Source organism: Tympanuchus pallidicinctus, unplaced genomic scaffold (assembly GCF_026119805.1).
Source record: "Tympanuchus pallidicinctus isolate F22 unplaced genomic scaffold, pur_lepc_1.0 scaffold4, whole genome shotgun sequence".
NCBI classification, from domain to species: Eukaryota; Metazoa; Chordata; class Aves; order Galliformes; family Phasianidae; genus Tympanuchus; species Tympanuchus pallidicinctus.
Window position 1 is genome coordinate 4,600,260 of NW_026294758.1, and position 12,424 is coordinate 4,612,683.

General features: G+C 43.3%; 1 protein-coding gene across 3 annotated transcripts in view; it reads left to right on the plus strand.

Moving 5' to 3' along the window:
- Positions 1-11,835, plus strand: part of ECPAS (Ecm29 proteasome adaptor and scaffold) — a 59,164-nt gene extending 47,329 nt beyond the window's left edge. For all 3 annotated transcript variants that reach the window (XM_052701395.1, XM_052701394.1, XM_052701396.1), the window contains exons 36-49: positions 518-583; positions 2,337-2,426; positions 2,531-2,597; positions 3,383-3,474; positions 3,569-3,635; positions 3,865-4,056; positions 4,963-5,171; positions 5,710-5,753; positions 6,370-6,562; positions 7,161-7,302; positions 7,674-7,779; positions 7,922-8,010; positions 8,590-8,661; positions 9,019-11,835. In XM_052701395.1, coding sequence (XP_052557355.1) covers positions 518-583; positions 2,337-2,426; positions 2,531-2,597; positions 3,383-3,474; positions 3,569-3,635; positions 3,865-4,056; positions 4,963-5,171; positions 5,710-5,753; positions 6,370-6,562; positions 7,161-7,302; positions 7,674-7,779; positions 7,922-8,010; positions 8,590-8,661; positions 9,019-9,158 — 1,569 coding nt within the window. In that variant the 3' untranslated portion in view covers positions 9,159-11,835. The remainder of the gene's footprint in view (positions 1-517; positions 584-2,336; positions 2,427-2,530; positions 2,598-3,382; positions 3,475-3,568; positions 3,636-3,864; positions 4,057-4,962; positions 5,172-5,709; positions 5,754-6,369; positions 6,563-7,160; positions 7,303-7,673; positions 7,780-7,921; positions 8,011-8,589; positions 8,662-9,018) is intronic.
- The last annotated feature ends 589 nt before the right edge of the window (positions 11,836-12,424 follow it).

Below are 12,424 nucleotides of genomic sequence, written 5' to 3' on the forward strand. Positions count from 1 at the left end.
GCTACTCCTTTTCCTAGGGGTTTAATTGTGTGATGACTTGTAACATAAATTAGAAGGCATGCTGTAACAGTACAGGCTGGAGCTGGGTGTTTCAGTAGTGTCCTTGTAATCTGTCTCAAAGAACCATATTAATCAGTCACAGGCTTCTGGGGAAATAACTGGAACCCTATTGTTCAGTAGCAAGTTCAGCTACTTTGATTGTGGGAAGAGGAAAGGAGCAAATTCTGCTCTTCTGTCAACTAGAAAGTAGTGAACAATAGGGCAGAGTTTCTGTTTTTTTCCCCATTTTTGTCTGTGCATCATATCAGAATTATATAGTGCACCTCCTGTACTCCAGCTGCAACATCAGCTGTCTCTGAAAGAGAAAATGTTCACAGATTGTAGAAGTAATCATTTTTTTGCCTGGATATATCCAAAATGGATTTTTGGCTTGAATTTAAGAGGTAGTGAGTTACACCTAATGTTGGCCTTTCAGGTTGAATTAACATTTTCTTGTTCCTTTTTTTTTTTTCTTTAGACTGCAATGGATAGTGCCAGACTTAGTGCTGTCAAGTCATCTCCCATGATGGAAACCATTAACATGGTAATTGTTTGATTCAAGAAGTTTCCAGTTTAAGGAATGTATGATAGGAGACTGGAAATGGAAGTAGGAGCATTTATGGAATTTCTCTTCAGGCTTTGTTTTGTTATCTCCTTGTGTGGATGTCTGTTCATGTTTTTCACACGCTGATTTGTCTTATCCTGTTAGTCACAGCTTGCTCTTCCCATCTGTTGTAAATGGCTGTGGTTCCATTTGGAATCAGAGAGAATGTTTTTCCACCTGAGAACCTGCTCTCTTTGATGAAAAGGGCTTCTTACAAATGCTTTTACTTGGATGGGAACTCAGCTAATTCTGCATTTTGCTTTTTGCATTTTGCCATTTCTTTTCATCTCTGGCCTACAGTTCAACAAAAAAGCTGCACACCTAGCCTCAGGCTGGCGAAAGTCCTTGTTCTTCAGACACAAAGTCTTGTCCTTGCCTTGTGTTGCCTTAGATAAGGTCACCTGGACATTGGCTGTGCTTCAGATAGTGGGGATGTTTAAAAAAAACTCCATTGTCAATGAAAGCACTGTCTGTAGCTGGTATTTGTTACTGTAGTTTGCTGCTGGAGGAGTTCCTGATGCTGAGGCACTGTGCTGTAGGGTTTGGTAGACCTTTCTGGTCTGCAGGTACCAATGAAGAGGACTCCCTGTTTTCTGCTTGGACACTTCATGCAGCCTGGGACATGAGAGCAGGCAAGGGTGTGTGAGCACTGAGCAAGCTTTAGGAGAAGTGCAGTCTACAGAGCTATTCTCTTCACTTGCGGAAAAATAACAACAGCAAGTTCTCCTGCATGTAGCAGCATTTGGGATGTTGGGTGTCTGTGCCAGGGGGAGCTGCATTTCAGTGTCAGGTGGAGTGCTCTCTATAAATAGCGTGTGAAGTGGTTGGGGATGAAAGGTTCCGTGTAAAAGTGTACTCATAGATGCCCTGCAGGCCGGAACAGCTGCTGCTGTCTCTCTTCCTGGCTATATCTCTGCCCCTTCACGACAGTTGTGATGTTCTTGTCAGTGCTTGAGATTTGTTAGCGAAAGGCTGGGATAGTGCATCTTCCCTGGAGTACCATAAAAACGTTCTGGTCTGTGAGCAGCCTTCTCTATTCCTGCATGTTCTGGGGCAGACTAGGAGATGGTGAACTGTATCCTTGTAAGCGATGTTGTGGCTTATTCCTTTCTCCCTTCACCCTACTCACAGTAGGGAAAATTGTTAGGATACCTGACTCAGAAGCTCAGAGAAGGTTAATGCATGATCTTTGAATTTGCTATGGGGTGAATCTCCCCTCTGCAGACAGTACTGCACAGTATTGGTAACATGAGACTTGTTTGCTCACAAGCATCAAGTGTACAAGTGATTAGAAGTTTACCAATTATATCTCTCAAACTTTTGTGGCTTTTTCCATCTGTTTGCCTTCTCCTGCTTAAAAGCTTGACTGTTGCCATTTCATTGTGTAGTCAGGCTGTTAATGCTTCAGGCTTTCAGGCAGTCAAGACAAATGTTTGGTTTTGTCCTAAGATAGGCACCCTTTGCACCTCTTCTTTTCCAGTTCAAAAGAAATTCTTTCTTGTGTAATACTTTCAGCTTTTGAAAAAGCCTGAGTGCAGGAATATATTGATTGATTCCAGTAATTTCAGCAGGGTCATCTCTCCACAGGTCAGGGACAATACAATCTCTGCGTGGTACAGGATGTTTTTTTCAGATCAGCTTGAAGTCTGTCACATTCATTATTTTGTTTTTTTTTCCTCTTCCCTTTTTCTAGAGCTTGCAGTACTTGGATGTTTCTGTCCTGGGTGAGCTGATTCCTCGGCTGTGTGAACTGATAAAAAGTGGAGTAGGCCTAGGCACAAAGGTACACCTGGGATGTTAATAGCCGTGTACCTCAGCAAGTATGAACAGCGATAACCAGCTGCTAATATGGCTTAATATCTTTTGTTTTCTCCTGCAATCTTCTAGGGAGGCTGTGCCAGTGTAATTGTCTCGCTAACCACACAGTGTCCCCAGGACCTAACACCTTATTCAGGTAGGGTTTGTTTCTAGTCTCAAGTTTTAAGCGTTTTTGATTGCTGCTTTGTAGGTAGCTTTTCTTCCCTATTCACCTTCGATTCTTATTACAAGAATGATCCTTTTTTTTATTTTCCTCAGAGTTGTTTGAAGTTGTCATGTGTGAGATAGGGATACTAGTTTAGATCTGTGGGATGTTCGATTCATCACCAACCTGGAAGATGCTGAGAGAAAAGATGAGAGAGTTCCCCAGTGCCCAGGAGAAGATGGAGGAGCAGATGGAAATTTGTCTCTAGACCTTTTTGGAGCATAGTAACAATGTTTGTGTTAGTGTAGTGCTGTAAGTAAGCACCTGTTTTTTCACTTTGATCTACAGGACAATCATAAAGGACTTAGGTCCTGTGGATCTTAATTCTCAATGTAAAGAGAAAATTTATTGTGATTTAGGAATACCAAGAAGGACTCCTTTCTGCTGCAAAGTAGAAAAAGAACTCAGTAGTTGATAAGCTAGGGTGCTCATGTCAGAGAAGCATTATCAGTCAAGATTTGCAGGCTAAGGATGACAGAACATGAGCATTGGCTGAGCTTTGCCACCAAGAGCTGCATTACACTGTGCACTGGAGTAAACATGGAGGAAACAGATGCATAACCCAGCAAACTTTGAAGAGTGAGAATGCGTAAATGTCTCACTTTGAAGAGTGTGAAGAATGTGAAAATGCATATGATCTAATGAAACAGGCAGTTCTAATTCTTGTCACAGCAATAAAAACATGATACATCTGACAATGTGAACTCTTCCAACAGGCAAACTTATGAGTGCTTTACTTACTGGCCTGACAGATCGGAACAGTGTGATACAGAAGTCTTTTGCTTTTGCTATGGGGCATCTGGTCCGGGTGAGTAGGGGTTGGAGATAGTCTTAGGCTTTTTACTTACTTGTTATTGTTTTGGTTTTTTTCAACTGTTTGAGTGGTCTCTTTTCTGTTGCAGACTTCTCGGGACAGTAGCACCGAGAAGTTACTGCACAAGCTTAACAGCTGGTACATGGAAAAGGAAGGTTTGTTTCTTCTTGGATATTCAGTTACAGAATATATAGAAAAAAGTTCTTGATGCTGACAGAAGCTGGTAAAGAAACATTTTTATATTGTGATGTTTGTCTTCACTACTTGAATAATTTCCATGCATTGTGATCTGCGTTCCTCTCTTTACTGAGAAGCTGACCAAGCTGTCAAACTAAAAAAAAAAACTTGCCTCCCAGTTGTAACATGCTTATTTTGTTCTTTCAGAGCCAGTGTACAGAACAGGCTGTGCTTTAACTGTACATGCTGTGGGACGCTACAGTCCGGATGTAGTGAAGAACCATGCCAAACAGGTGTTGCCATTGGCTTTTCTTGGCATGCATGAAGTTCCTGATGAAGAAAAAGGAGAAAAAGATGATTCTACTCTGTGGGCGGAAGTTTGGCAAGAAAATGTACCTGGTAAGTTGCTTTAGGAGAAGCAAAAGCTTTCTAGTGGATTTGAGGCATAAGATACTATTCTTTGTGGAAATCCATTTTGGTTATAGGAAATTCTTATGGTAAGAGATGTGGGAAACTTATTTTCTGTATTTCCTACTGCCCTGAAGATGTTCTGTAAGAACTTGGGTGGGTTAACTTCTCTGACTATTTGAAATAATTGCTATTGTCAATAGCTGATGATGCACAGAGACAGTCAGGAGAACCATTTTATGGTTGTGAGGCACTTAATGCTGCTGTAATGCAGCCCTTATGTTATGGGTAACTGAACACCTTTGGAACTTTCCGTGATGGTCTTTAGGGATTGCTGCACACTCTGAATTGGAGGGAACTTCGGCCTTCCTTTGTTGCTGGAAATCTTGTCTGGTCCTCTGGTGATGCCTTGTGGTTTTACTTCAGTGAGTGTAACTACGAATCACAGAGGCTGTTTTGCCGTGCTTTCTAGAGGAAGATCTGGATGCATGGTGAAATTGGTTTTGCTCGTTCCTTCTCTGACTTGATTTCAGATCTAGTCAGTAAAAGAAAGAGCTGAAGGGTTTTCCAGTTACCTCTCTCTGAAGATGAAATGAACTGACACAGTGCACAGTGTCTGCCACGTGGATAGCTTTTTATCTAGGTACAAAAGTCTAAAGATTTTTTTTGCAAGACTTATTGATAAGACAGAACCAGTCTTCAATAAACTTGGGAAGAATTCTTTGCTGCACTGCCTGAAGTATGAACTACCAGCATACCGTTTCTGTAAAACAAAACAAGAAAAAACCTACAGGAATCTTTAATTACCTACTCCCCTATTTTATTTTATTTTTTTTTAAGTAAGATATGATATTTGTTCATTCTTTGACAAAATTATGGTTTTATTTTGTTATGCAGGTACTCAGGGTGGCATCAGGCTGTATATGCAGGAGCTGATAGCCATTACACAGAAGGCATTGCAGTCCCAGTCCTGGAAAATGAAAGCTCAGGGAGCAGCTGCCATGGCATCAATTGCCAAACAGACCAGCTCCCTTGTACCTCCACATCTGGGAACAGTGCTGTCTGCATTGCTGCAGGGCCTGCCAGGGAGAACATGGATTGGAAAGGTAAAAACAAACTGTCACCTTGCAAGCGTTAGTCCAGCACTCAGTCTTGAAGCAGGAAGTTCAGTGTTCTTTGTTACAGAGGGCAACATACAGGAAGTCAGATTTAGGGATCCTAGTGTTTGCCCTGCACTAGGTGCAGAATCCAGTGCTTACTAATCCTCATGTGGTTGGTGATTGCCCAGCACTCCTGTTTATCAATATCTCTGCAGCATCTCTCAGCCATGGTGAGAGTCAGCAGCCTCACAGTTTAGTATTGTTTGCAACTTTAGAGTTCTGCTGCACCACGTTTTAGTTTTAAGCAGGACTAACATATGGCTCAGTGGTGCAGAAAGGCCCATTTACGCTGCTGTTCAGTGCAAGGCCTCTGCGGCCTCTACAGCAGTGTAGGAGAAGTGTAAGGTGCAAGACGTTGCTTCTTTAGGCTGGAGTCACAGATGTGTGTCCCCCATACCTCTGTCAAAGTGCAAAGGACGTTCTTGCACAGCAGGACCACTCTCCTGTGAAGTATTTCTCAGTGATATCTCTTTTTTCACTGCAGGAGGAGCTGTTAAAGGCTATCACCAGTGTTGTCTCTGCCTGCAAGTGAGTATCTTGAAAGAAGTGGTACCCTTGGGATCTGGGATGTTAAAAAGATGGTTCCCACATAGGGTTGCAGTGCATGGAAGAATCTATGTCTCCCTGCTCTTCTGTGAGTTCTGAGTACGCGGGGAGTTTTTCTCCACTCCTTCTGCCTGTATGTGGTCACTGGTGAGGGCTGAAAGGCACAAACAGTGCTTCGTAAGGAGCTAACAATTGATTTAGGGCAAAGAGGAGGATGTTGAAAGGCCAGAATTGCTAAAGAGAAACAAGAGACTAAGTGGAAGAATTAGCACCTTAAAGGGGAAAAGAGAGAAAGAGGAAGAAGAAGTGGGAAGAGTGCATTGAAAATGTGTATGGAAAAACAGGAAGGAAATTCAGGCAGGACAGGCAGAGTAACAGTGAAGAAGAATTTGGGAGTGTAGCTTTAGATAACTGTCACCTTGCAAGTGTTAGTCCAGCACTCGGTCTTGAAGCAGGAAGTTCAGTGTTCTTTGTTACAGAGGGCAACATTGGGCATTGGCCCAATGCCTTAATGTGGGAATTGCTTGTGATCTCTGGAAAAAGTTGTGTTTGGGGCTAATATGAGTCTAATGCATCTCCATGTGCATTGGTGTTGCAGTGCAGAGCTGCAGAAGTCGGTGCCTGGCCAGCCCAGTGTCAGTGATGTTGTCCAGGCTGTACTGAAAGAGTGTCGGAAAGAGAATCTGAAGTACAAGATGGTGGCACTGAGCTGCATGGGTGCAGTGCTGCAGGCAACAAAGGAAGATCGGTTCCAGGAGCTGGCAGATATCATCTTCCCCATGATAAAGAAGGTGATGGTTCAGCTTGGATTTTCTCTCTTTCAAAACAGCCAAGTAGCAAACGGTCACGCTGATGAGGTTCAAGGCATGCCAGATTTCTACAGAGAAGCAGTACGAGGAGGACACAGCACTCAGCTAGATCTTTGTTAGGGCTGACTACCAGACTGCTTGTGAGCCCTGGGAAGGTTATAGCTGTGCTCCCAAATTCTAAATTAGCCCTGTAATTCCCTTGGCAGAATCTGTCCTGTGGCATCCAGCATTGTATCAGTACTGCATTAAAAAGTTAATTTCCTGGCTGCTCTACAGGCAGCAGGGCACTCCTAGAAAGCTGTGTAAAGTGTTTCTCTTGAGCTTTTGCAGTGCTTTGCAGTTCTGTGATTCAGACTCTCAGCACTGGGAGTTGTTTGGGCATAGGGCCATGAAGGCTTTCCATGCACTTCTGCAGACTGCCAGCAGTTCTGGAGCCGCTGGTAGCCAAGGAGGTCATATGGGGGTTCTGGGCTGGGTGTAGAGACTGCCTGCACTGGCTTTAAGGGAAGATTGGTTAAACTGAAGTGTGTGGTCAGCTTGCCCTTGTTCCCTATCTGTCATGCCTTCCTCACCACTGCAGAACTCTGAGAATGTGGGTGCAAGTTTACCAAAGCTTGACGAAGAAGATGAGGATGCGAGAGAGAGGGAGCTGCAGCTGGAGTCCCTGCTCTGTGCCTTCGAGACCCTGGGCAAAGCCTGGCCAAGGAGCCCGGAGACGCAGCGTGAGTCATCTGACACTGAGCTCTGGAATCCCCCCCCTTCAAAGGAGGAGGGGGAGGAGAGAGGGACCTAGAAATTGCATTTTGGTGTGGGGAAGTTTTTGAGAAGATTTGTGGACATGTTCGGAAAAAAACAGGGTGCAGAAAGAAGATGCTTTTCTTCCAGTGTTTCTTAATGAGTGTAGTGCCCTGCCTTGGTGGATGAAGGTTTCTGGAACCATTTGTTGCCAGTGCTGACTTGATCCTATGCTACAAATCTGGGATGATGTAACTTGAGTACAGGATAAGGAATATGTAGGAGACAGGGCAGGAAGTGATTCCTTCTGCCTTTCCCTGTTGTGACCAACAGTAACATAATTCCTTAATTTTTGTAGGTTGCTATCGCCAACAGTTTTGCAAGTTAATGTGTGACCATCTGAAACTCAGCACATGGAAAGTGCAGCTCGGAGTGCTGCAAGCCATGAACGCCTACTTTCAGAGGTAATTCTCATTTCTGCCATTCACTTCAGTTTCTTTACTACTTCAAACTTTTACATTATGAAAGACATGCAGTGATTCTCAGAGGAAGGTACAGCAGATCTCTGTCCTAGTGATACAGAGTGACTGGTTCTGCATTTGACAGGTTGGTGCTGTTTGAGGAGGAGCATGCAGACCCTGGGGCATTGACAGAAATACTGTTGGAAACCTGTTCATCTATCACCCATTCTTTAGGTAAGTGAATGTTGCACAGCTTAAGGTTGATAATGAATTGCATGTTAATATATTTCTCCTTTTGTTGCTGGCTAGCAGAGAAAATGCAGAATGAGAATAGGCTGCCAGAGGTAGCACCTCATCCTGCTTTGCTCTGTGGAAGCTGCTGAAAATGGTGTAGTACAAGATGCTGTTCTCAGGAAAGTTTATTCCTCTTGTGCTTGTGTACCACCAGTAAATACTGTTTGTTAAAATCTGGGTGATTTATAGCCCTCAAAATTCAGCTGAGGAAAAGTCTGTGATGCACAGAGGTTGTTTATCATCAAATTGCAGATATTTGAACCTTGCTGCCGTTCAACATGCGCAAGGAGCAGTAGACCTGTATTAATGGGAGGGTGATACACAGGGCTTAGGGGACCTGTTAGCCTCTCCCTGGTCATTCAGAGGTGTCTGACAGGGTAGCTGTGCAGTCTGGCAGCGTATATGAGCTGTGCTATGAGCAGTCTTCAGACTGTGGAGGTGACTGCTCTCTGTACAGCTGTGTTCCTTTGGCTATGAGTTCAGTTGTTTTTGTCTTGTTCCTGTTTTTAAATCCCTCAGAAAACAAAAGCTACACGTCCGTCAGAACAGAAGCTTTGTCTGTGATACAGCTACTGCTCACCAGACTGCAAGGTGAGACTCTGTTCTTGGCACATGGGAGAATTGCTGTTGGATAAAGAAAAGCACATGGCCATGTGACCTGGAAAGGAGAGACAGAGTTTCCTTCTGTTCTGGGTGATTTAGCGATGTATTTAGACTTAGATTTTTCCCAGTCAGCTGCTTGTTGACTGGGAAAACTTGAAGACCGTTTGAAGCAATTGTGGATGAAGTTGGATGTAAAGTGGACTGTTCAGGCTCGACCAAGCATGGTCACTGTGAGTGACATGTAAGCAAGTGCTCCTTCAGCCTATGTGGGGGTGGGGACTGTTTGTTGGTGTGGACTTTCAGCATGCCAGTAATCATGTCTGGTGTCGTTCTCTTTCTACACAGAGTCTAAACAGTGGGAAAGTCTGAAACCAGAAAGCAGAGAGCGCCTCATCCACTCCTTATCTACAATGGCATCAGACAGCAGACCTGAGCTACAGGAGAAGGCATTTGTATTGAAGAAAACACTTGAAAATCTAAACTAAATGTAAAAACATCAACTATGAAGTGCCATGTAAAACAAAAAAAAAAAGTGCAGTGGTCTGAAAACCAAGTGGGAAAAATGAAGATTACTCTGTAGCATGCATCATTCCTGGCCAAAATAAAGAATGCCTTAAGTTCTGTTCCCCATTAATGTTACTTTTACTCTTTTGAGCTTATTATTAGTTACTATTTTGTCAGTAAATACCTCTTAATGATCTGCCCTAGAATGTTTCTAAGTGTGCATTTAAAAAAAAAAAAATGTAAAGGGCAAGATGCTTTTATTTCCCTTTCAGTCAGCAAAAGAATGTTACTCAGATCCCCACTGTCCTGCAAAGCAATTACTGAATAACCACCAGCACAGGAAGTGAAAAGCTTCACTTGTGTCATGTGTGGAGATCTGTTACCTGGTGTCATTGAGACTCTGCAGTAGGGCTAGTGTTCATTACCTGTAAAGAGTGAAACACTGCCCCTGAAGTCTGCGTTAAACTCCTGTGGCTTCCAGGGGCAGCATTTCATCTGGCACCCACCTCTGCTTCTCCTATTTGCTCCTCCCTTGCAGCCTCTTGTCCGTGAGCTATGAAAGGCAGAATACTGTTAGGTTATCTCCTTCTTCTCTGACCTCAGAATGGATTGACCGAGGCTTTGCCTTCCCCAGCTGTAACCTCGGCCTCCCAAACTTTAAATGAGAACTTTCTCAAAGGATGCACAAGAGAGCACTTTACTGAGCTGTGTGGGACAAAATTGGGCCTCTTTGGTGCCCAGGTAGAACACTGCTCTTCTCAAAATTGTTTTGCATGGACACTCCTCAGCTGCAGGGGAAAAAAAAAAAAAGAAAAAAAAAAAAGGGAAAACAATCTTTTCTAGATATGTTTTTGGAGAGTGTTCAAAGTTTGCAATGATATTTTTAAATAGTGGTAATATTTTTTCCCCTTCATGTTCGTAACTCTGTTCTTGCTTTGGAAATCTGTATTGATTTAGAATTGTCAGTATTTGTAAGGAACTGAGTTGTATGTTGTTTCTCAGCAGCCCAAGTGATGCTGGTTTCTAGCAAATACTTTTTAATTTGCACTTAAGAAGAAAGATTATATCTGCATTAGCGTGGAGTAAAGTTGCTATTTGATGATGTGGCCATGCTGCCTGTCCCTTGTTGCCCTCCTCAGATGAAAGACAAACCTGACCACTACAGCAACAGACTTTTCATAGCATAAAGTTAGCGCTGCACCACAACCTGGCCAGCCGCATGTGTACAGTTTTTTGGGGATAAATGCTTTGCTGATGGTGAAATAAAATCATTGTTGTGGGTACCACCATGTCCATGGTTTCCAGCACAGGAAAGCTTGTTTCTTTTCTTACAAGCCGTGGAGCTCCTTTCAGAGAGGATCTGTTGGGACGAGAATCGTTCAGATAACATCACCTTTCCTCCACGTCCATTTATTCATAATCAGGTGTACAGTACCTACTTTTCCCTCAGGTGCCATTTCCCATTCAGTATTTCCTGGTACTGTAACATCCAGTTGTCTGGCTTTGTCCACGGCAAGGGAGGAATGTAGATTTTACACATCTGGTAAGAAAATGTCTGCAAAAATGGGCAGAGCTGTCCCACTGTGGCTCTTGTGTAGCAGAACCCTCAGCAAGCACTAATGCTTTGTGCACTAGGGCTGGTCAGCAAGCAACTTCTTGGTGCTGGGAGCTGGTGCTATAACACTTTGATTTACACCTTGTTGCAGGGAGCTGCTCTTTGTTTACGTGTAGCTTGAACTATTGAGCACAGTGTATGTTTTAAATCTTTACTGGGCAAATCACTTTACAGTATCTTTACAGATTTGCTTGCCATGACGCGTATTGTCAGTGAGCGCTCATTTATTTTGTATTAGATGAATATTACCAGTGATGCTTTGCTGTAGCAGTTCATTGTCTGACTTGGGTTTTTTCGTGTTTGGTTGGAGCGACAGTTACAGAAAACAAGTCTCCAGGTCTCTGGTAATCTGATTTTTCACTACGGACTGGAGTATGTGGAGGCGATGCCTCACGTGGTCGAAAGGCTGTAAGGAGAACTGTACTAATTATCAATAGCAGCCTGACTTTATTGGGGATTTACACTAGAGGGAAGAGCATATTCTAGGAACTCTAAAAACAGCTGGCTTGACAGCTCTGGCCGAGTGTTAGGAAGGTTAGAGATGGCTTACTACTGTCTGAATCACAAAGCAATATGTCTTTCTCATGGTTACAGAAGATTCAGAGCTCCTCTCTAAAGCACGTGCCTATACACAGAACCTACCTGTACAACAGTTAATTCAGTCAGAGGCTTGATTTCTACCCCCCTCATTTGTAAACGTGACAGGATTAAAAAATAAGTAGATGTGGCCTTCCTAGAGTTTTTCCTCTAAAAGTGATTGCACTATGTAAAACACACTGTACTTTGCCCAGCCTGGGCATCCTTGTGCTGCTGCAATGCTGCTTTGTATACCAGGGGTGCAGTGCGCAGATTTGACACTAGCACTCATTCTGACCTACAAGCTGTTGCTTCAATGGATGTATATTGAGAAGTTTTCTAATGTTGCAAGATCTCCATCAAACTCACTGCAATCTGTACTGTCAAAGTATGTAAAGGGACTGACTGAAAGAAAACCCTGTTGCTTACCAGAAAGGTAAAACTAAATAAAACATGCATGACCTGTCCTTGGCAGTAACTGGTAATTTTTCTCCTCTCCTGATGAGATTTTTCAGTATTGCTCCAAATGCAAAACAAGTTTTTAGGGTTGGGAGTGGAATGAATTACATCTGTGAGCGTGTTTATCATATGTGTATGTATTCTTTAATATCTGATGGGTGTGTGTGTTACGCATGTGTGTATGGAAGGTCATGAGATGGCTGCAGCAGAGCAAATCCAGTATTTCGGGACGCTGGCTACTTCTCTACCAAGTAACTGATTGAAGCAGCTTCTGCCACATTGTCACGCAGAAATCAAACTAACCACAGAATGGTATGGAGCAGGTGTGTTTCATCAGCACTGCGTGCATGCCGGATGCAGGGGGATATTTCCACCTAGCCTGCATAGTGGAGGGCAAGAAAGCACAATTAAAGAGCAAATTGCTTACATATGCATTAGGTGTCCAAGAAAAGGCTGGGTTATTACAGTGAGGCCCCAGAATGGTTGACACCCCCTCCCTCACCCCATCTCAGCTCTTTCACACACAGGTATCTCTCAGTGGTCTTTCTGATGAAGGTCGTTGTCTTATTTTCTTGGACTTGGGTTAGGACAGAGGCT